General features: G+C 36.6%; 1 protein-coding gene across 7 annotated transcripts in view; it reads left to right on the top strand.

Moving 5' to 3' along the window:
* The window catches only part of EYA1 (EYA transcriptional coactivator and phosphatase 1), a gene marked incomplete at its 5' end in the record, with an annotated part of 152,849 nt that overhangs the window by 94,691 nt on the left and 36,074 nt on the right, over nt 1-22,084 (top strand). For 3 of the 7 annotated variants that reach the window (XM_080610709.1, XM_080610707.1, XM_080610711.1), the window contains 5 exons: nt 80-158; nt 569-755; nt 11,728-11,867; nt 13,032-13,115; nt 19,608-19,697. In XM_080610709.1, coding sequence (XP_080466835.1) covers nt 80-158; nt 569-755; nt 11,728-11,867; nt 13,032-13,115; nt 19,608-19,697 — 580 coding nt within the window. Of the gene's footprint in view, nt 1-79; nt 159-568; nt 756-11,724; nt 11,868-13,031; nt 13,116-19,607; nt 19,698-22,084 lie in introns of all 7 variants that reach the window. The other 4 variants (XM_080610708.1, XM_080610710.1, XM_080610713.1 and 1 more) reach the window with 2 other exon arrangements.

Genomic DNA, 22,084 nt, shown 5'->3' with positions numbered 1-22,084 from the left:
GATATAGTCACATGATGAAAGTTTTTTTCTGATACTGTATTTTAGTAATTCACATAATATTTCATTTCATTTCAGGCAGCAGTTTTACAACATCATCAGGAATATATGCAGGAAATAATTCACTCACAAATTCTACTGGATTTAATAGTTCACAGCAGGTAAATTTGTAAATATGAGTTGAGGAAACTTTAAATTCTCAAACACTGAAAAAATGAAGCCCTTAAATAGCTTTTTGAAAGAAATTAACATCCTTCCAAGTTAAACTAATGTTTATAAATGTTTTTCTTCAATTTGTCATGTTCCAGTAGAAGAACTAATTGTCTGGGGTTGATGTTCTTACTTATGTACCTTCCACAGTGTATCTAATAAACTATTTGCATGAGAAGATTACATGTAATTTAGATTCCATTTTAATGCCTCACAGTTTTAGGACCTACAGCATCTAGTCCAGGAAGCATACGTGCTGAAAGTCTGACATGTGTTTGTAGTTATATTTTGGAATTTGTACTAAAAAGTAGCAAACCTTTGATGGACTATTCAGTTGCTTTTTTTTTCTTCATTCTTGCAGGAATATCCCTCTTATCCCAGTTTCGGCCAGGGCCAATATGCACAGTATTATAATAGCTCACCATATCCTTCACATTACATGACAAACAGCAATACCAGCCCAACGACACCCTCCACAAATGCAACATACCAGCTTCAAGAACCACCATCTGGCATCACCAGTCAAGCGGTTACAGATCCTGCAGCAGGTAATTACATAGATTTTATGGTCCCTATGGGGCACGTTTTTTGTAAGTTAAAAGGGGATTGAATTGGATTTTTTTTGTGTGTGTGGTTGTTGATTTTATTTTTTCAATTATTATTTCTTAATCCTGAGCCTGTGGCACATCTTGCACAGATTCTAACAGAAAATAGACTAAAGAAAAACCAGGATCAGTACAAGTTTTAAAGCTTGTGTGAAATGCAAATTGTTTGTATTTTTTTGTAAAATGCTTGTGTTAAAAATTGCAAGATATGGGAAAGTCTTTACACTAAACCAAAACCTCGTGCCTTTAAGCTCTGTCATTGTTAAGATAAACTCCTTTAATTTTTCCTAAGTCAAACTGAAATCAGGCAGCCTTCAGACCAGAGCCCAATTGTCCACTTGAAAGAGAACTTTTGTGCTTTTCACTTTCAGGGGACATAGGGAGTTGAAATGGCACAAGTGTTTCCATTTTGAGGAAAGATTTTCAGTGGCTTGCCCTTTTTCCCAGTCATTTTACCTTTCTTGCTGGAATTTGGCAGTCCTTTACAAGTTGAGATATTTTTTGAACATTTATGCCAAACTGCTCCAGCTGGTTTTTGGAAATGAGGGATGAAAAATACTTTTCCCATTATTAAAAAAAAACATTTTTTAACAGTTCAAGCATGTCAGTAGTTAGTAGATGGCAGAAGTTTGAAATCTGTCAGAGAGAAAATCCAGTGTTGCAGATACGTTTTTCAGTAATGCAGTAAAAACCAGCTATGATTTGGCAATGTTATCAGGAGGTTTTGTTTCGAAGTTTTGTTGGGGAAGGTTGTTTTCAGTTTTCTTAATGTACTTGATGGGACCAGTCTTGCATGTGCAATGTGAGCTTAAATTTGCTAGAACTCTTGTTTTTCTGCATGTTTATACCTAAAGAAAATGTATGCAGTGTTGTCTCTTTTGATACATTTGCTGAAAGTAAGTAGGGAAAAAATGCAGTTGGTGTGTGTGTTTATATGCATAAGATCACATGTGTGTGCAATGTATTTGAGAAAGGAATCTTTCTAAATATGTAAATGAATATTCGTGTACAGCTTTTAGAATATATAGATGCATATTGAAGTCTGCATAATTACTCTGCTTTTCAGTTTATTGTTAATTCTTCTTTTGTTTGTTTACTTGTGGGTTTATTTGCTTTTCTTTTTAAGTTGGAAACACTAAGTTCCTCTTACCCCCAAAACCAGACGTGATCAAGTGTTAGCTTTTATTGAAGATATTGAAGTCGAATCGATGTGTCATCTGGGTCTTGATCTTTTGCAAAATCTCTGCGTATATTTTTTAAAAGCAGTTGATACTTGCTAAAAGCAACAGTAACCACACATATAAAGAAGAGAAGGTATATTTTTACCAAGCTCAAACTGAGTGGCTTAAAGGCTGCTTTCCTATTTAGTTTTCTGCTCACTGTAAGCCTGGACAAAACTTTTCTATCAGTTCCTTTTAAAGAACTCTTTCTTTTTTTCCTTCAAATCTTCCACACTCTTATTAACAAAGTTTTGTCTAAACATTTGAAAGAGTTAGGTAAGCACCTAAGAATTTGTCTTGCACTAAGCCCTCTTCTTGTTTATGCTTTCATGTATTGAAAGCTGTACATCCATGGCTCTCTTCCTTAGCCATTCCTTCGACATGTCCTCCTCTGGCATTGCTGGGACAGTTGGCTCTTTCCCTGAGATATTTATGTTACTATTTAACAGTTCTGAAAAAGTTAATTCAAATGGTTTGCAAATAAGAATTCAATGTGGCTATGGGTTTATCTTGGGCTGCCTGCTTGTACTGCAGGACGAGACACTTTTGAGAAAGTACCTGCTGTGGGCCACTCTTTATCAGAAGGAAGCCATCTTTCTGTTCCCCTTCACCAGCAAGGTCGCAGTTAGCAGAAGGTATAGGGCTAGACCTAGATTTCTCCATTTATCTTTATGCATTCGTCTTTATGCATTGAAGTTAGGATCAAGCCCATTTAGACTCCTCCTGTATTGAGTGGACAAGGATGGGTACCTCTATTTAGCGTTCAGTTTAACTAGTCTTAATCCTGCTTGCCATTTCCCCTTGGACAGTGTAAATTTTTTTCTCTTCTTGCTGAGGGGTATTGCAGAGCCTCAGTTGAGCTCATACACAGTATGCTTGGAAGATAAAGCAAGGTTGGGGTCAAAGCAAAGAAGGATCAGCATGGAGGAAGGGAATTCTGGTGGAGTGGGGACAAATGAAAGGCATATTAGAGAGAAGGAAATTCATAGTTGTGTCAAAAACATAGAACAAAGGTGCAAATTAACCAAATTTTAATTACAAGTAGTCAAATTTCGGTAGGGTGTTTTGCCACATCTGAGCAAGTTAGGCTGCTGATTCTCTACCACAAGAGGAACTTTGCATATGAGGGATGGTCAGAAGCGGTGCAGAGCCATCATATTAGGCTACTGTACCCCTTTAGTAGGATGGGCTCCAGCTGCTGAATTGCAGCTGTTCTTACTTGGATGTTCATATCCCTGCATATCTTCTATATTTAAAAACCTCTTGTAATCCATGTGGTTCTGAACTATGCCAGGACAAGCACAGAAGAACCTTCAGACTTTACAGAGGCACCAGAATAATTTGAAAGATATAGGTGGTTCCTATGAATTTGGGCCAGTAAGTGAAGCAGAACAGTCTGGTAAGAAAAAGAGAGAAAGTAATTAGGTGCTCTTGTAAAATTTTTAGCACAGTTTTGCAGACTTAAAAAGCTCAAAAAATTCCACTTAAAAATATAAATATAAAATAACTGTCCTGTCTAAATATAAAATAACCCTTTTATGGTTTCCCACAGTTCCTAGTTACATAGGCAAGTTTTTGTCATGCAATCCAGGACATCCAGGGTTTCTTGCAGAAGAAGCGAAGATTTTCTGTGCTCAGTGTTTCTTCTTTCTCTTCCCTTCATGGATCTGAAAAATTTCTTGTAACTTAGTCTGACAAAACCTTTTGATTGGGCAGAGGTTGATAGTCCCAGTTTCCATAAAACAGACATACAAATTAATGTTATTTTCTCATTAACAGAAGGCTGTACTTTTCCTAATGACATAATGAGAAAATTATTAAACAAACAAACACACAAAAAAGTCAGTGTGATATTTGAATTTTTAATGTACTTTGCTTCAGATTTCACTGGAAATTTTGTTTCAATTCAGAAATAAGATTTTTTTAAGTTTGGTTTTGGTTTTTTTTTTCACTTGTAGGATTCTAACATTTACTTTACAGAAGACAATGTTTGTCATCAGAATAACAGTAGAATATTAGGTTCCTTCTGGGATGAGCTTTCAGTCCCTACATGAGTAGATATTCCAGGTATGAACAGCAAGTTGCTGATTTTTGTGAGCTGTAGTATGTAAGAGAAGAAATGATAATTAAATTTATAAAAAATAAAAACAGTAGACTAGTGAGCAAAAATTCATTCTCACTTCCAATATTCCAATTCATTGAAGCAGGTTCAGAGTGAACAAAAGGAAATATTTCTCTATGTTACCTCTAGGCAAGCCATGCAGCTCCTTGCTGCAGGATGTTGTGGATGCAAAAAGTTTATGCCAGTTCAAGCACCGCTTAGACAGTCTCAAAGACTGGATTTACACAGACACCAACGTCAGCTCAAGAAATTCTTGACATTAAAAAATCACTGGAGACAGTGGATGACTTAGCACTGTGCATAGGTGTCCTTTTTAAGCTCTCTCAACTAGTCACCTGCTATTGGCCAGTATTGAAATTTATCCTGGACAGAAGGAGTTTTGCTCCAGCCCATTGTGCCTACCCTGATGTTCTAAAATAATTAGAGGAACATTCATAATGTATTTCTTAGAGTTAATGTAGAAAAGGACTACTTTTTCTAAAGCTTTATTAATTTTCTCTTGCAGTATGTCAATTCCATCATCACAGCTGGAAAAAACTCTTGATTTGTGCAGACTTTTGTTTAGAAATTCAGTCAGCAGAGTTGAATTTCTCCCTCTGTTTCATAAGATGCTGTGTTTATAATTTATTAAGAAATGTTTCTCACAAGAGAGACTTGCATTTTTCTTGAGATTTGATCTCTTTCAGTTTTCTTGGTTTCTGCAATAAGTATGTTTAAAATATTACTGGAAGAGATTTTTTTATATTACGCATATACTTCACAATGCAGATTAAAAACCCCACAAGAACCATGCTAGCCAACAAAAATTGTTCTCAGCCATGGGTCACCATTTTGCTCTTAAAGACTAAACTTCTTTTTCCTTGAACACTGTATTCACATGTAGTATTGCAAAAGGCAAAGCCGCTTTTACAGTTACTCCTTATCATATTTCATAACAATAAATTAGACGTAACATTGAAAGCTGGAGAAAAAAAACCCTCAACCACTGCAGGGCTTATTAATATAGTTGTTGCCATACATAGTTAAGGTATACTGTTATATGTAAGATATACTGTTGGTATATTTTGTCATTGTTTTGAGTGTACGGTCCTGAATCAAAAAGTCACCTAAGCCTTGAAATAAATAGGTATGTTTGCCAATATTTTTAACAGACTGTTGAGGATTTCTGCTTATAATAATGTGCTTGTGGTCCTGTATAGACAAACACTGTATTTGTTTTTCCTGTGAAGATTTTGACATTATGTCAAAACAGCACTAAAGACATCCATCTATGATCCTGTCAGCAAGCATTGTTGTATTTCTTGAAATATTTATTTAGCACCTTTACTTGGTACTCATGGTGTAGTCATACTATTTTTATGGGAACGTAAAGAAAAAAATAAATCTTCAAATACCTAAGTTAGTCTGCTGCATTGGTTAATCATGGGCCAGTTTTATGTAAGCACTAAAGGGATAAGTTTGCATAGTGCTCATGGAATTTTGTGTTTAGCTTTATTTATGCAAAAGTAAACTTTATTTATGCAAAAGTAAGAAAATCATATCATGAGACTGGCATATTCAAACTACTTGTATCATATTTTTATTTTGGTATACAGGAGTTGAAATAACACTGGCCTGAGGATCTAAAGTCTTTATTCAAACTTAAGGATAAGATTTGAGGGGAAACCATTGCTCTTGGCACAAGCTAAATGGAAAATATTTCTACATACCTGCTTCAACAGACATTTGACTATACTGGTCATCCTTGGCCCATCTCATCCATGTGATTTACATTGTGACATGAGATATGATTACTTTGCTAATGTGTGTTTACTCTTTTTTGCATACTCCTTCAGCATAGTAGGAAAAAAGTCTGTTGAAATTTGCAATGCCTTTGTCAACAGCAAGAGCTCTACCCGCCACTCACCAGTTGGATTTACCTAGAAACAGACTTGATCTGGGGATTTCTGGGGTAGCTAGTTTTCCCCAGATTTGTCATTTGATACTGGTGCTGTATAGTACATTGAAATCTACAGTAAGAAAATTCAGTAATTACTTAGGGGGGAATTCCGTAACAAACTAAAAGGAATTACAGAATATAGTGTTGCAGACGGTATATCTGTAGCTTTGTTGTCTATTCATAAGTAATCAAAGTATTTTTTTATGAGATGATGAAAAATTGTCCACTGTGACAAAAGCATCGAAACTGCTCACAATAATGTAACAGGGAAGCATATACTTACAAAATATTATGTCAAGTTACAATAATATGGTGCCTTGAAGCACAAGGGAAAGTCTGCTACAGTATGGTTCATGTATTTTAGGTAAACCAGAATGTAAACGTATTTTATTGCTTGCAGTTATGTGTAGTTTTTGTCTGTCTTGGTGTTACCGTACACTACAGGGATACTACGGGGGGTCAGGAGCAGGAGGTACCAGTCACACCTGTTGAAGGAGGCATAAAATTATAGAATCAGGATTCAAAATGTTTTTCTGATGATTTGGTCTGTTATGCTTGGTCAAGGTCTGGAAAAGTTGCTCAGAGTGTGTGAAGCAGAAACAAGCAGTGACATTGAGTGCTTGCCTGGGGCCGTAGCAAAGAGATCAAAAAATTCTGTTTTTTAATGAATGTCAAAAAATAACTATTGTTACATTAATGTAATTTTGTGAAGGCATATGCAACACACAGAAATGGCTGTAGTGGTCCTGACTGATGGATCAACTGGCCTCGTATCCTGCCTCCACAGTGGCTATCAGCAGACACCCCAGGAGCAGGCTAAGTTTGGATAAGACTTGCCCTAAGCACTTTTCCAGTTTCCAGATATTTTCATCTCAGGTGATTTCCAAAGCTGATGTTGTTTGTATGTTGCATTAGCATTTTAATTTGGGGCGGGAATCTTGATGCAAAGCTTTGGCTCAGCAGAGTGGTACAAGAGCACCTGGCTGGAGTCCTTCCAGTCAAAATTGTCCTCCAAGATAGCTCCTAATTATTCCAGCCACCATTAGGGATGATCAAGAGACTAGATCAGGGTGGACCTGCACTGAAATGACCTCCCAGAAACAGGCAGTGAAGTCTGGGGTCGTTGCCACCACTTGTTTGGTCCTATAAAACCAACTTGCCAATGTGGCAAGGCTGTAGCACTCCTGAATGCTTCTTTTCCAGGGATGTCTTCAGGGTCCTCTTGAACCTCTGTAATCCTTTGAAAGCCTGGCATTTTCTGGCAAAATGTGCTACAGTTCTTCTAGGTTTTATCTGAACTCTTCCTTCTTATGTTTAACCTGGCTACTGCCGAATTTCCTTTGGTGATCTTGCTGTAATACTGTGACAAGCAGTGGATAGCTCATCCTCACCCCGTTTTCCATTTACAGTTTTGTGAAGGGCTGGTTTTTCTCCTGGGTTTGTGATGCTCAAGAACAGGGTAACAATAAATTCAGTGTTTTAGAAACAATAATTTCCCTTGCCTAATACTACAATATATCTGGTACCATGAAGCCAGCTGAGGTTGAACAAATTGACCTCCTCCTATCAATGAATGTAGAATAACGGGTATAGCAATAACATGTTTTGTGGATATATAGCTTGACTTCAGCAAGGCTTTTGCCGCCCTGACAGTTAAATCTTTTCACTTAACAACTGATAAGCAAACTAGGCTAAATCAGCCTAGCAGAAACTACAGCAGAATGATACGAAACTGTTTAGGAAACCATGTCCAGAGAGAAGTTAGTGAGAGCTCACTGTTAAAATAGAAGGATGGCTACAGCAACATTCCTCAGTGTCTGCCTTGGGCCTAGCACCAGACTGCATTTTCATTAATCATTTAGGTGACGGAACAGAATGTGTTTGCCTATTAAATATGTAGATGACACCATGCTGAGAGGGGCTATGAGTTCTTTGGAGACAGGATGAGAACTCAAAAAATGGAGATGTGATCTGAATAGGAGCAGGTGTGAGGTATAGATTTAGGCAGGAATGATGAACTGCACAAATGTGGGATGGGGAATGTTGGCAGCTCCTTCCAGGCTTTACCTTTCCCTGTGAACTGCTCTGAGTACTACAGATATTAGTGGCACACTGAGTACCCTCAGCCGCTGTTGTTTATCTTGCTTCAGAATTTGTCAGGGCTTGGGCTTGTCGAGGCTCAGGGCTCAGCTGGATACTGGATTCTTTCGTTAGGTTTCCTTATGAGGACCTGAGAGCAACCATTGGGCAGGGAGCTGGTAACCCAGCTGTGCACACAGAGCCTTAATCCAAAGAGTACATGCTATGGTTTCCCTTTACATGTGTGGAGTGAGTTTCTTGCTCACAATGTCATGTTTTTCCCCATTGGTTGTTGCCATCTGTCACACTGTTCATAACTGACTGCTCTCCTGAGTAGGCTCAGAAGCTCCAGGTATTAGCAATGTTGTGTATCCACGTGCAATATTTGGCCAGGTCTTTGAGAAATTACCACTTAGGTGTTGTTTCCTCCTCAGAAGATGGCCTAGGGATCCTGAAACTAACGTTTACTGAAAGTATTGTGAAAATGGAGATTGTCTTCTGCCAAGTGGTAGCCAGGGGAGAGTAGGCTGTGGGACGTGGGAAGTAAAGCTTTGCTCAACTTTGCTTTGCGTTACTGTGTACAGTTTGGAGAAACTATAGAGAGCATTAATCGTAACCTAGAAAGCCAGATCAACAGGGAGGGTTATAACCTAGCAACAAAGAGTATCTAAGAACAGTCTTCAAATGCATGCAGATACAATGAAGGGAATATTTTCGTCCTTCACTTTCACAGATTTAACTTATATTGCTGTAATGAATGCTGATGTTGTATGTTATGTTTCTAGTGGCATGGCTGTTAAAATAGCAGAGTAGATTTCCTGAAGAGCGCTACAGACAAATCTGGGAATGATGCAGGTGCAGTGATCCCAAAAAGGGTGGGCTAAGGTGTTGCCCAGCCACCCTTGGGGTCCCAAAGTAGGGTTGTGAGTCTTTTTGTCAGGTGAGGGTCTGGCCTGTCCAGACAGATGGTTTGCACACATGAAGGAGAGATAGAAATGAGCCTCCACTCAAACTTGCAGCCCTGTGTTTGAAATTTTGAATGCAGGATGCTTAAATGAAGGTGCTTCCAAAAATGGAAAGCTGGATGGCTCTTACAAACAGACTTTCTTCCCTGCCCTCACCATGCTCTGCTCTCTGTGCTTACTCTTTTACGTTTACTTTGTTTTATTCGTCAAGAAGTTTTCTTTATACTTTTTCCATGCTCTCTGTTCCCTATTTCACTCAGCATTATTGTTACTGTCTCAAATTTAATGCTTAAACTTTTTAGGCATGTCATTTCTGTGGGAAGAATTAAAAAAAATGTATCTAAAACCAAACTCCTAAAATCTTGTCAGGCATCAAGAGCAACTGTAATTTAAGCTAGTCGATAGGAAATGCAATTTTTCATTACATCTGAATTTTAGAGCACATATTTGGAACATTATTGGCCAATATACCAGTTGAAGAAATTCTGGTCTGTTTATTTACCGAGTTATAATTTATTTCAATGCTTTTGTGTGTTGTTTTCTTTCTTTTCATATTCCTTTTTTGTTGGTTTTGTTTGTTTGCTTGGTTGTTTTTTAAGGACTTTAATAATTAAGTAATGTATAGCAGATAAACTCAAGTTTAAAAGATTAGGAAGTTAGTACTAGTTGAGTTATGATTTCTTATCTGTGTTTAAGTACAGTAGGTGAAAGAGCAATCTGCATTCAAAGTTTAGATAATTTAGATACGTATTCTGAAGAATACATTTTCATAAGAAAAATACATATTATTGGAATGTATGTGATCTTCAACATTTAAGCCTCTGTCTTTAGTTATGTAGATTGATGTGGCTGAGTGGTTTTTGTTGTTTGGCACATACACAGAATCATTCTTTTATGTATGAGTTGAGTCTCTTTTGCAGATTCTTTATTTTACCTTGCGTTACATCTTAACTTGTTATTCTGCTTTGCTTGATGTAGCCTGAGATACTTAGGTAAAAGTATAATGTGAAATATATAATATATACTGATTTCCATGAAGCGTAGATTTAAATGCTGGACATGAGAATTTGAAGGCATTTTCCTTTTATTCAGCACAAGCAACCTTATTATTTTGAGTAATTGTGCATATATGGTGTTACACAGATGTCCAGAGTCTCCTTCTTAATCTAACCTTTGACCTCTACAGGATGTTGTTTTTAGGAGAAAGAATCACTTGTGTGAGAAGTATACCTGTCTGTTCAAACTGGAATGCCACAGTCTAGGCTGATTAAAAAGAAAATTAATATTGGTACAAATATCCACATCTACTGAACTCTAAACAGCAGTTAATTTTGGTGGAAGCAAGGACAGGCGGCCTGGGAAGAATACAGGGATGTTGTCTGTGAAGCTAGGGACCAGGTTAGGAAAGCTAAGGCCCAGTTAGAATTCTATGATTCTAATGTTAACTGAGAAGTCAAATTAATAAATACATTGTATCCTGAAAATTTCAGCTGCCTTCACAAAAATAAAGATTGGTTGGGGTTTTTTTAGGAAAAAAATCAACAGTAACCATCACAATAAAAGTCTTTTCTCTGTGAACTTAAGGTTGTGAAAGGAAGTCTCGAAAAGAGATTTTAAAATGTGTTGCATTTCTGAGGAGTATGGTGCTTCTAGTTAAATGAGTTAGGAAGGATAGTCTCTGCTCCGTGCCTGCTTTCTTAATGTTCAAGCACTTAACTGTTACTAGGTCTATGGATGTTAAGAATAGCAAAACATGTTCCAACTAGCATGTTTTTGGGAAAACTTTGTTGTTCTTTTTTACCTATTCAACTGTAAATATCTTTGTAAATAAATTTTGCTGAAGCCTGATAATTAGCCTACAATATTGTTTATGAAGAATTGTATCTTGTCTGGAAGTTACATGTAGGAAGAATTCAGTGTTGAGCGGGTCTTTGAAGAATGCTATAAATTTATTCTTCATAGTTAATGCATATTTAAAACTTATTAATTGAACTTACCCTGGGAAAACAAGGACTCTATTTTATGCCATATTTAGAACTTCTATTAATCTGACTCAAATGCAGAGATCTAAGTAAACTGCCTGAAATCAGGCAATTTGGAAAAGTTTTCATTTCCTGTATGTTTGGGGTTTTTTCACACCTGGATGTTTTTTTCTTGCTAGCCACCATAGTGGTTATCTTAAATCATGTTCAAAAACTTTGAATTAGACCAATGTTCTTTAAAAAAGAGCTGGTATACCTTAAAATTGTTCATTTAGAATTTAAGCTTCTCTATGAAGTGATACACTCTATGATTTGAAGGAATACACATAGAGTGATATACTCTATGATTTGAAGGAATGAATATTTTTTTTTACTTACTCCTTTTTATTTGTTTACTGAAATAGTTATATGTCTGGTTTTATATGTATCTTGATTGAATTAATTTCTATATCAGTATTTCCAGTTATAATTGTAGATTTAATTATTTTCGTTAGGACTCTTTAGTGAAAATCCTGGGTTTATTGTCACATGTCACATAAAAAGCAAGTAAGTTGAACATTTGTAAATTTAAACTGGAAGTTAAAAATATCATTTCTTTACCACAGCAGAATACAGTACAATCCACAGTCCATCAACGCCCATTAAGGATTCAGATTCAGATAGACTGCGTCGTAGTTCAGATGGGAAATCACGTGGACGTGGCAGAAGAAACAATAATCCTTCACCACCACCTGACTCTGATCTAGAGGTACATTATATTAGATGTCTTTGACCTGTTACAGACTGTATTTTTATCTTTTTTTTGCACAGAGAAGTAATATTTACACATAAAAAATAAAGTAGCATTGGAACTCTCTTTTATTTTCTAAAAGCATTTTTGTAGAAGATAGAGTTTTTCTTCTGAAGAATCTTCTTCATGAAGAGCACATACTTTGTCTGAAAAATACTTGGAGGTTCTTTCCCTTTTTTGGTCAAAAAAGATATGAAAAGGCAAGCTTTTCCCATGTCAAAGGAAGGTTTGCGTTTGGACAGGAGACACTTCTAGCACAATAGTGGGTTTTGTTCTCTCAAGCTATGTTCACATTCCTCCCAGTGGCCCATGCTTTATGTTGAGAGCACATCTCCAATGACACACCACAGCTATGAGTGTCCACACAGCATTGCTCTTCCTTTCCAAAATCTTAGCCCATTTGTCATCACGGGAAATACAATCTCACCAGGAATTAAAATACTTCTATTTGAACACTTTATTTTTCAGTAAAATATCATTTTGTGTGTGATCAGAGGACAAACTTAAACCACATATTTTCCATTGGTTGTAAGTGAAAGAATTATTTACTGATGCCATAAATTCTTACACATGCAGCATCTAAGTTTGTAATTTTCATTCTTCAGGTGCCTAAAAATCCATTCAAAATGAACATAGATAGATTAAGGGGATTTAAGTGCTTAGCAGCAATTGGATTTATTTTGGCTTCAGAGGTAATTTCCAAGAGCAGTTATATTAACTTTGTTTTATAAGACTTGCAGAAATACAGAATTCAAACTCCAAAGATTTAATTTTCAGAGGCCTCTCTTCTTTTATTTCTGTTTCTATCTCACATCTGGCATTAAAATAATGCATTGTACAATCTTGTTTTCTGTGTGTTTTTAAAATAGCTATAATTCTATTCTAAAAAGAATAATTTGATATAATGGCAGCTGTAGTACAAAGCTAACAGATTGTATTACCTTATTCTGGAAAAAACTTGTTAGATCTAAAAAAAAAAAAAAGATGAGGAAACTAAGGTTTTAATGCATAACCATCTCAATACAATTTTCTCATTTGTGTACTTACTGATTCAAATTTTAACTTTCCATTTCAAGTATTGGCTTCACAGAAGAACATATTGATTTGATTCTCTTTTTACAGAGAGTATTCATTTGGGATTTGGATGAGACAATCATCATTTTCCATTCCTTGCTTACAGGGTCCTATGCTAACAGATATGGAAGGGTAAGTGTCAAGAAAATGATGGAATTTCTCTAATAATGTTTTCTGGTTTACAGTTGATGCATAAAGAAGACCAGAACATTAGTTGGTTTTCTAGAGGCAGACTGGTACTGGTGTTTCAAGACAAAAAAGCAAGGAGTAAAGCTGTTTCATGTGTCCATTCTTTGCGCTTATTCAGCTCTTACATTCACTAAATAATTAAATTAAATACGTTGACCACTTGAGGTTTGGTTTGTAGGTACAGAGTGTCTGAAACCTGTTGATATCATCAAAATCTGCAAAAGTTTACCTCCCCTCAGACAGTGAAGAATTTCCAGGAGTGATTGCTAAAACATTTTAGTTCTGAGCGATCAGCAATGAACTGTGCTCTGTATTGAGAAGGCAAGAGGAAGCACACTTTTGGACACAGACAGATTAGTCTAAATTTTTTTATCTTAACTTTTTTTTTAATCTACATATTGACTGATGTTTTTGAAAGTCTGTCTGTGAGTCAAATCTTTCTGTTATGCACAGTCTGTAAATCATAACTGAGCTAATGAATGTATCTACAGGCTGTGGGTTTCCTCATTAACTCTCAGAAGGAAAACACAGACTTAGGTGAATAAGAATAGTTTATGAATGGAATGCCCTTGTGAGATCAAACTTTGTTTTTCCAGGATTGTATTTGAAAGCTAATGTCTCCGCTTGTGCTAAAATCTGTCATGCCATTTCATGTTCACCTCATGTGAGGCATAACTAGAATGTGAGGTTTTGGTAACCTTAAAAAAGTCTACATATAAAGAATAACCAGGTAGTTTTGTCTGGCTTTATGTAATCACTCTGTTTTCTTGTAAAGCTTATATTTATCACTAAAATATTTCATCCCACGCTCAGTTAAGTGAAGAGCAAAGCTGCTACTGATTCAGTCTGTGCCTGAGTCAGGTTCTGAATTCCTCATAAGAGCTTTATGCATTGTGAAGGCCTAAAGCAGGACTGCTTGCAACCTTCCACGCTTGTTTAGGTGCAGTGTCTTTTTGTAAGTGTTTGCTGTAATAAGAGCTTACCCGTTTGAGGATATAATTAGCTTTTCTTCATTATGTGGCAGAAAAGCAAGTTAATTCAGCAACCTTGGTTTCCCTGGTGTTATTAGTTTATATTTACTTTGTGAAAAGACACTAGAACTTTAAATGCTCCAACAATTATTGTATGGATAATATAGATGACAGCTTTATAGAGTATTAAACATTCGCTGAAAGTTATTTTCCATTTTTTGACCCAAAACCTGCTTTTGCATGGCATCCCAAAATGACCAAATCTATGATGGTTCAGTTCAGAATGAGGAGAACAAATCCCAGTGCTGACAAAAAGAACTCAGGGCTGACAAATCTCACCACTTGCTTCTGGGCAGCAGAACCCTGCTGGAAAAACCTAATTAGTCATTGCTGTAGAAGTACTTGTGCGAGCATATTTTTGTCTATTTGTTACTAGTTCCCTAGAATGGTTTCATTAATTGAGGCCTGAACATAAACACCTTTCTTGCTGGATGCTTGAGGCTGAGGCAAGTGGCTAGTACTGAGCTGCAGGGAGATATAAATATGTATACTGGTGGGTGACTCCTGATGGCAGCTCCATCACTGCAGACGCTGTTTACTTGAGATGTAGCTTTCACCCAGCTGGCTTTCGTTGCATGGCATGCGACAGGATACTTCTTCATTGCTAAATGGCAGTCAGCCATTGCTCTTAAGAGGAATGATGGCATTACTGCTTATTCTCTGGATAAATATTAGATCTTTTTGGTGAGGGGTAGCAATGTGCATGTCTTTGGCTCTGAAAGTCATGGAAGTGTGCCATTTTTGCTTTATTTTCTTAAAAATTCATTCATATCACAATTTCTCTTGGTTTATTTTTAGCTTCAGACAACAGTTAGCAATTTCCATAGGCATTAGAGAAAGATAGTGTCAAATGTTCAAAACTAACATGCTAAAACCTGTGTCTGTCATATGATAATTGTAGGGTTTATGTGCAGCAATGGGAGGTGCACATTTTTCAAAAGAGTGTTTTCTAATGATTTCTGGCCTTTAAAATCAGAAATCCAGATCATAAGCCAATCTGAAAAAAAAAAAAATAGTTGAGGGGAATTTCTGTTAATTTCACCTTTATTCTGCTTTTTGAGCAATCTGACATCACCTTCTCATACGTTTCTGCACTGTGATGAGGGCTACAAATGCCCTTTTAAAAAATTGAATCTGAGCTCCTCACATAATCATTAAAATACAAAAGCTGAATCTTCAAACAAGCAAAAATATCCTCATTAAATAATAGAGGATTTAGCAACTTGGTATTAATCTCTTTTCATAATGCCTGAGTGAGTTTCATGGTGAATGACTATGAATGATGAGCAGCCCTGCTGCTGAAGGGATTGGTTTTCTTTTCCTTATTGTCTTTTTCCTCATAACTTCTTGCTTGTGCCACCCTTTTCTGTATATTCTTACTTTCTCATCTGCTTTTATCACCTGCTCTCCTTTTGCTGTTATTGTGCTCTGCTTTCTCCCTGCTTTTGTCCTTCAGCACTGTTGGAACAAAATCATGCCTCTGCTTTTCTGTTTGCAGTCATGGTATAAACTGTTACATTTTTATTTAAGGGTGTTTTCATTTTTGTGAACATGAAATGTGTGCAACTAGTATAGGAATATGATATGTCCTCCCAGAAAAGAAAAAAAAAGAAGCAAAACTAAATATTTCCATTTGCATTAGGATTTTTTTTTTTTTATTTATGTACAGTGAGAGATCTATTGATCAAATATAAAGTTATCTGTTACTTTAATTGGCATTAGGGCTTCTAAGACCTCAAAAATTATGTTTAGAGACAGATATCAAATGCTTGCGTTTTGGAATTTGGAGAAAGTTGAAGCCCTTCTTTAGTCTCTTGGAGCAGGTGGAAATATGTCTCAATATTGGCACTAGAATACTGTGGTCTTTACGTACATTTCCATTCTCCACGAAAGCATTTCTATTCAGAGGTTTTAAAGGAATTTTCCTTTAAATTATAAGCTATTTTAATGTGCTTTAATATATTTTAGAGATTGAGAAAAACAAAGCCTGGTTTCACTTAACCCTTCATTTGTGACCTGTAGACTTAAGTGGAAAATAAGCCTTGTACCCAAAGTGAACTTTCCTGTTTTTCAGCTTCTTGTTTCTCCACGAAACAAAGAAATCAAGTGGGTAGAATTTAGAAATGACATACAGACAATGTTTTGGCTCCAGTACCAGTATTCAAAACAAAGGCCCGCTTAAGCAGTTTGACATTGGTATTTCTTTTCTTTAGCTAAACTGTACCTCCCTCAGAGATTTGTACCTAATTTTGACCATACCTGAAAAGACACTCCAACTGAACCTGCAAATCCCAATCAACAAGGAGAGATTGTTAGCTTCCCTCCTCATTGTGTGACACCTCACAATAATTAGTTAGCAATTAGTGGCTTAAAATTGCAAAAGAAGGTTCAATGTGGGATTATTTTTTAAAAAAACTTATTCTAGCCTTGTCTTTTTTTTAAGTTTTCAGCCCCCACTGTGATGTCTGACATCAGGGTTTAATCTGCTGCAGTGCCTTAAACCCATGCTCTTGTGCTTTTTACTAGGGCAGTTGCAAGTTTGTGACTACGCAGGTATTTATAGCATTAATGCAGATAAAACCTTTGCCTCTGTTAAATATGTGGGTACCCAGAGCTGCAGCTTAATATGGTTTCTATGCTAAGTGGAACTTTCTGTAGAAAAAGATTGGTTTAAGTCAAGTCAATTAATTCAAGGAATTGAAAAGCTACCTGTTTTGTTTCTTCTCTTAGCTCCTGTGGTATTTAATCTGACATTTTCAGTAGATGCCAATGATTTTCTTATTTATTTTTCCTCCCAATTAAATTAACCTAATAAATGGCATTATTTTAGTATTACTTCAGAGAAATACCCATTCTGTTTTGTCTGCCATTTAAAAAAATACCTTGGAGTGAGATGGTTCACAGAAAACTTTACAGAAAAACATTTTTTCAGACTCAGAAGTGTGATAAAAAGTTTAATAAAAATATTTAAGTTGTGTGTACGTTGAAACTTAAAATATATATTAACAGCCATCTCTTTAAAAATAACCATTTGGGTCATAACCAATATCATGTTCCATCTGCCCATTTATTCTGCTTTTGAACATTATAGAATCATAGAATAGTTAGGGTCGGAAAGGACCTTAAGATCATCTAGTTCCAACCCCCTGCCATGGGCAGGGACACCCCACACTAAACCATGTCACCCAAGGCCTCATCCAACCTGGCCTTGAACATCGCCAAGGATGGAGCACTCACAACCTCCCTGGGCAACCCATTCCAGTGCCTCACCACCCTCTCAGTAAAGAATTTCTTCCTTATATCCAATCTAAACTTCCCCTGTTTAAGTTTTAACCCATTACCCCTTGTCCTGTCACTACAATCCTTAGTGAAGAGTCCCTCTCCAGCATCCTTGTAAGCTCCCTTCAGATACTGGAAGGCTGCTATGAGGTCTCCACACAGCCTTCTCCAGGCTGAAGAGCCCCAACTTTCTCAGTCTATTTTCATACAGGAGGTGCTCCAGTCCCCTGATCATCCTCGTGGCCCTCCTCTGGACTTGTTCCAACAGTTCCATGTCCTTTTTATGGATGGAAACTCAGAATGGGATTAGTTCTGCTCTGTTACATTAGCAGTTGATAATCAAGATGTAGCTAGTGATCTTCATTTGCATCTTAGACCCTTAGTCCATCTAACTCCTTTTAATAACTAAAGCAGAGACTTCTGTGGAGTGACTCCCGTTAGGGCTCAGGCACAAGAGAAATCATTGTCTGGTTTAAAACAAAAAGACCAACAAGCTATGAAAGATGGTGGGGTGGAAACTGGGAACACAGATCAACAGGAATGTCAGAGGGAAAAGTAGCCTCAGGTCTAGCTGGAGAGAAAATCTCACCTGCTTTCCACCTCACATGCCTGAAAAAGTAAAAGAAAGTAAGACATAGGTCTACAAATAGACCAGTATTAAAACAGAGGGAGCTGTTCATATTTTAAAGTCTTTCCATTTGAATTAGGAAGCCAACTATTCTTTTTTTGGCAATGCCAGTTTAAATAGAAAGCTTATTTTTGAGGGCAAAGTTTATCAAAATAGCATGATGCAATTTTTCTTTCCCATTTATTAGGGCTTTTTTTTTTCTTTTATATACTTGATTACTTATTTGCTTTTAATGTATGTGAGTTCAAGAAAAGATGTTTTGTCTGTTCTATGTAGCTTTGTTTCTAAATGCTTCTTTCCAAAATACTTTTTCTGGTTAGTTTTACTTGGGTTTTTGCATTTCCAGAAAGCAAACAGGCTGCCAAATCACCATTCTTTTCGAGCTCTTTGCTACCAACACATTTTGCTTTTTAACTAGTAGTTACAGAAAAAAATTTTTGAAAGTTCAGAGATCATGTTGAAACACCTATTAATTTGATTGAGAGGTGGAAACAGAAACTAGGGACTAAATCTCTTGTTTTTTAACTTTGAGTTGTCATCAGGTTTAGAATATTAACTTATTTTAAGTAAAATATGAGTTGTCACTTCTGCAGTTCTATTTAAAATATAATTCCTAACAAACTAACATTGTTAATAGAGGGTGTCATGAGATGATATAACATGTTCTTTCAAACTCATGCTTCTGTGCGCTTGGATATGCTTGGCATTATAAAGGAGAAACTCTATATCAAGTGCATATATCAGGCTTTCATTTCAATTTTTCAGATTGAAAATATATAAAACACAAAAAAATCACAACAAGGCAAACATCTGCAATGCATTTGGTAACCACAATGCTGAACATGCTTTTTGAGTTTATTAGCTCAGTAAGGAATAAGTTGTTATAGTAATTTCTGTAGAGAAGTTAAAGTGTGTTATGTATTAATAACAAACAATAGATTTGTTCACTCTGCATGGGTGGGCCAAGCTGAAAGCGTAATTAAAGCATCATTTTGTGGAGAATCAAGGAGTGGTTTTTAGTATAATTGCCATTTGCAAATAAAACATTAACGGTGATTTACTTTAAAGTCACTAGGTATTCCCAGGACTGAATCCTTTCACTTGTGACAAGGGAGAGTTTGAGTAACAATAGCATTATCATGCCCTTGGTTGATCGTAAAATTTGTAAACAATTGTAAAATATGCAGAAGTTTTAAGTGAAATTGATTTGGCCTTTCTGGACAGAGGGCAGAGAGCCCATGTCGGGGGTGCACAAGGGTGACCACAGAGGTCCCGCTGCAGAATCATAGTATCACTTGAGTTAAATTCATATTTTTGAGTGTTACTGGTAAGTGTTATAGTACAGGATTAGAGAGTTACTGACGTTAAACTGAAGAAGCAGATGTTGCATTTAATACATCATATAATCTACCTTGAAAAGTAGTTCCTTCAGTTTGTATTCTGGTATGTATGTTAGGCATGGTATTGATGGTGTACTCACTTAATTTCTTCTCTAAGGATCCACCCACTTCTGTGTCTCTTGGACTCCGAATGGAGGAGATGATTTTCAATTTGGCGGACACTCATCTATTCTTTAATGATTTAGAAGTAAGTGTTCATTCTTTTGAAACACATAAAGGTGATTTAATGTTTGTTTCTTTTTATGCGTTGTTAGATGGCTTGGCAGTTATTTTTGGTTTCACAGTTTTAATATGAAAGCATTTAGAAAATATCTGTGTTGTTTTGTCATTAGGATATATAATAATATTTACAATAAATGGCCACACTGGCATTCAAAGGTTACAGTAGTTTAAATGGTGAAGTTTTGTCCTCACAGGTCTTAGTTTTCATGACCACAGTAGACAAGTTTGAGAAGTGGATGCACCAAAAGCATCTATAAACTTTAGAATTCAATAGTCTGCACAGGCCATTAAATATTAATCCTCAGCTTCTATAAACAGTTAATGGCTGGGTACAGATTTCTCACTTACATCCCACTGTGGGCAAGTATTACCTTAACCCCGAGGGAAATCATTAATGTTGTATATGCTATCTGCCTCCATGGGCTGTTTACTGGGGGTCCTCTGCCTTTCCTGGAGGCAGGTACTATTTGTTACGTGCTAGGGTTTCTCTGCTGTGCGTGTCTTAACCCTGCAGCATGTGACAAGGAGCTGGTGTCGTCATGCCAAGGGTTTTTTCAGCCTATGCAGGCTCTAGTTTGGTAATGCTTGTGAGATAGTTCTAAAACTATCCGAACTGCTGAAAGAGACTGTCACCATAATGCCTGGCTGTTTCATCTTAAAAGGGAAAAAAGCATTTTCTGATCATATTTTAACAGTGCAACAACATGAAAACAGTCAGATTTCTTTCCCATCATAGTGAAGACAGCTGTTTATTTAAAATCCAGCTGTTAAGCAAGCTTGTGGTGGGGCTGCCAACACACATTAATCATCAAGTTGTTGTTTTGCTGGATTTTAGAATAGTGTGTTATTCCAGACAGGCAAAAGAATCTAAAAGATTCAAATGCAACTTTTGCTGATCAAAGTTAATTGGCAGCAATTGGCCTTTAAATATTTCCTGATGTTTCCCTTTTCAAAATCAAGCAAAATACACCTTATTTAATAGATGAGCCAAAATCATTTGAAAAATGCCAGTGTGTGATAGATCTCAAATGTGGTTTGTTCAACATCTGTCCTATATTTTGATTTCTTTTCATCTAAAAAGAAACCACTCACAGATGATTTGGCATCTTAGAATGTAATGAAATTATTTAATGTGCTTTACTTTTTCTTCCATTCCTTAGTGGAATATTTATTTTTTATACTTACAATAAAATAGAATATTTCTTTACATTTTGAAGCAGCATTCTCTTTCATTAAGGTAGCTATATGTAAAGATATCATTGTTTGGGATGTAAGAAGCACTATTAGTGAGTTTCATGTATAGGACTGATTTTTCAGATTTTAGATATGTACAACAATGCTAGTTATTTTCCAAATCTGTTTCTGATTTCTGGTTATATTTCATTTTCTCCAAAGCAGAAAGTATTACTGTATCTTACCAGCATATTCAACAGAGTTCCGTGTGTTTTCATTTGCTGTGTGTAGCCGGTAGACTTGTTGCTACTTCTTTGTACATGTTTGTCAGCGTCACTGACTTTAATGAAAGTTAAACAATCAACCACATTTTAGGGGTGGTAGATTATCTTCTGCTAATTGGCATGTTACAGCCTTAACAATACAGCATAGGAGTTTATTCACTGAAGAACTTTGAAGCTGTGTATGAAAAAAATACTGATTCACATGGTTCAGGAAAGCAGAGTAGCTCACTGGATGAGCTTGGTTCTTTGCATTCCCCCATAACAAGCCAGTTTGTCTTGTGTCTTCAAACTCAAGTGTCATGGTATGTGTCTATACCCTAGCTGTAGTCTTCATACACAGAGGCATTTAGAAGTGAGCAGTTGTGTTCATGTTCATGCATGAGCTTTGAGTCCTTATTTCTGAGGAACCCAAGCTCAAATCTGAAAGATTTTGCCCTGTCCAAGGGGGTGAAGAGCATGTTCAGTGTGCCAAGGAGTAGGTTTGTGTTTGTGGATTGCCAGTGAAATCTTCAGAGAAATACACAGGGAAGGGGCATAAGAGAGCCTGTACTTTGTGGGAAGCAGCATGCAGGGACTAGACTTGGCCACAGGCTGATCTTTCAGTTCACCAGAAATGTCAGGGGTTTTGAAACATGTCACAGACACATACTGTTTTTGAAGGAATATGCCATCCTGAACCCACAGTTGTTCTTGTGACCATCACCATTATTAGCAGGGCCTGCCTGGTTCCCAAGGCTGCAACCTCAGGGCAGATTCATTGCATCCATCTCAGAAACCTAAAGTTCTTGCTTGGTGGTTTGGAAGATCAGGCTGCCCTGCAGCTTGACAGACTTCCATGAAAACTGTGGGCAATTTGGTTTGGCTGTGACTCAGGCTTAAAGCATCTGTTCTTGCC

Source organism: Psittacula echo, assembly GCF_963264785.1.
Source record: "Psittacula echo genome assembly, chromosome: 2".
NCBI lineage: Eukaryota > Metazoa > Chordata > Aves > Psittaciformes > Psittacidae > Psittacula > Psittacula echo.
The sequence above is the reverse complement of the archived record's forward strand: the minus strand, read 5'-3'. Positions and strand labels throughout refer to the sequence as shown.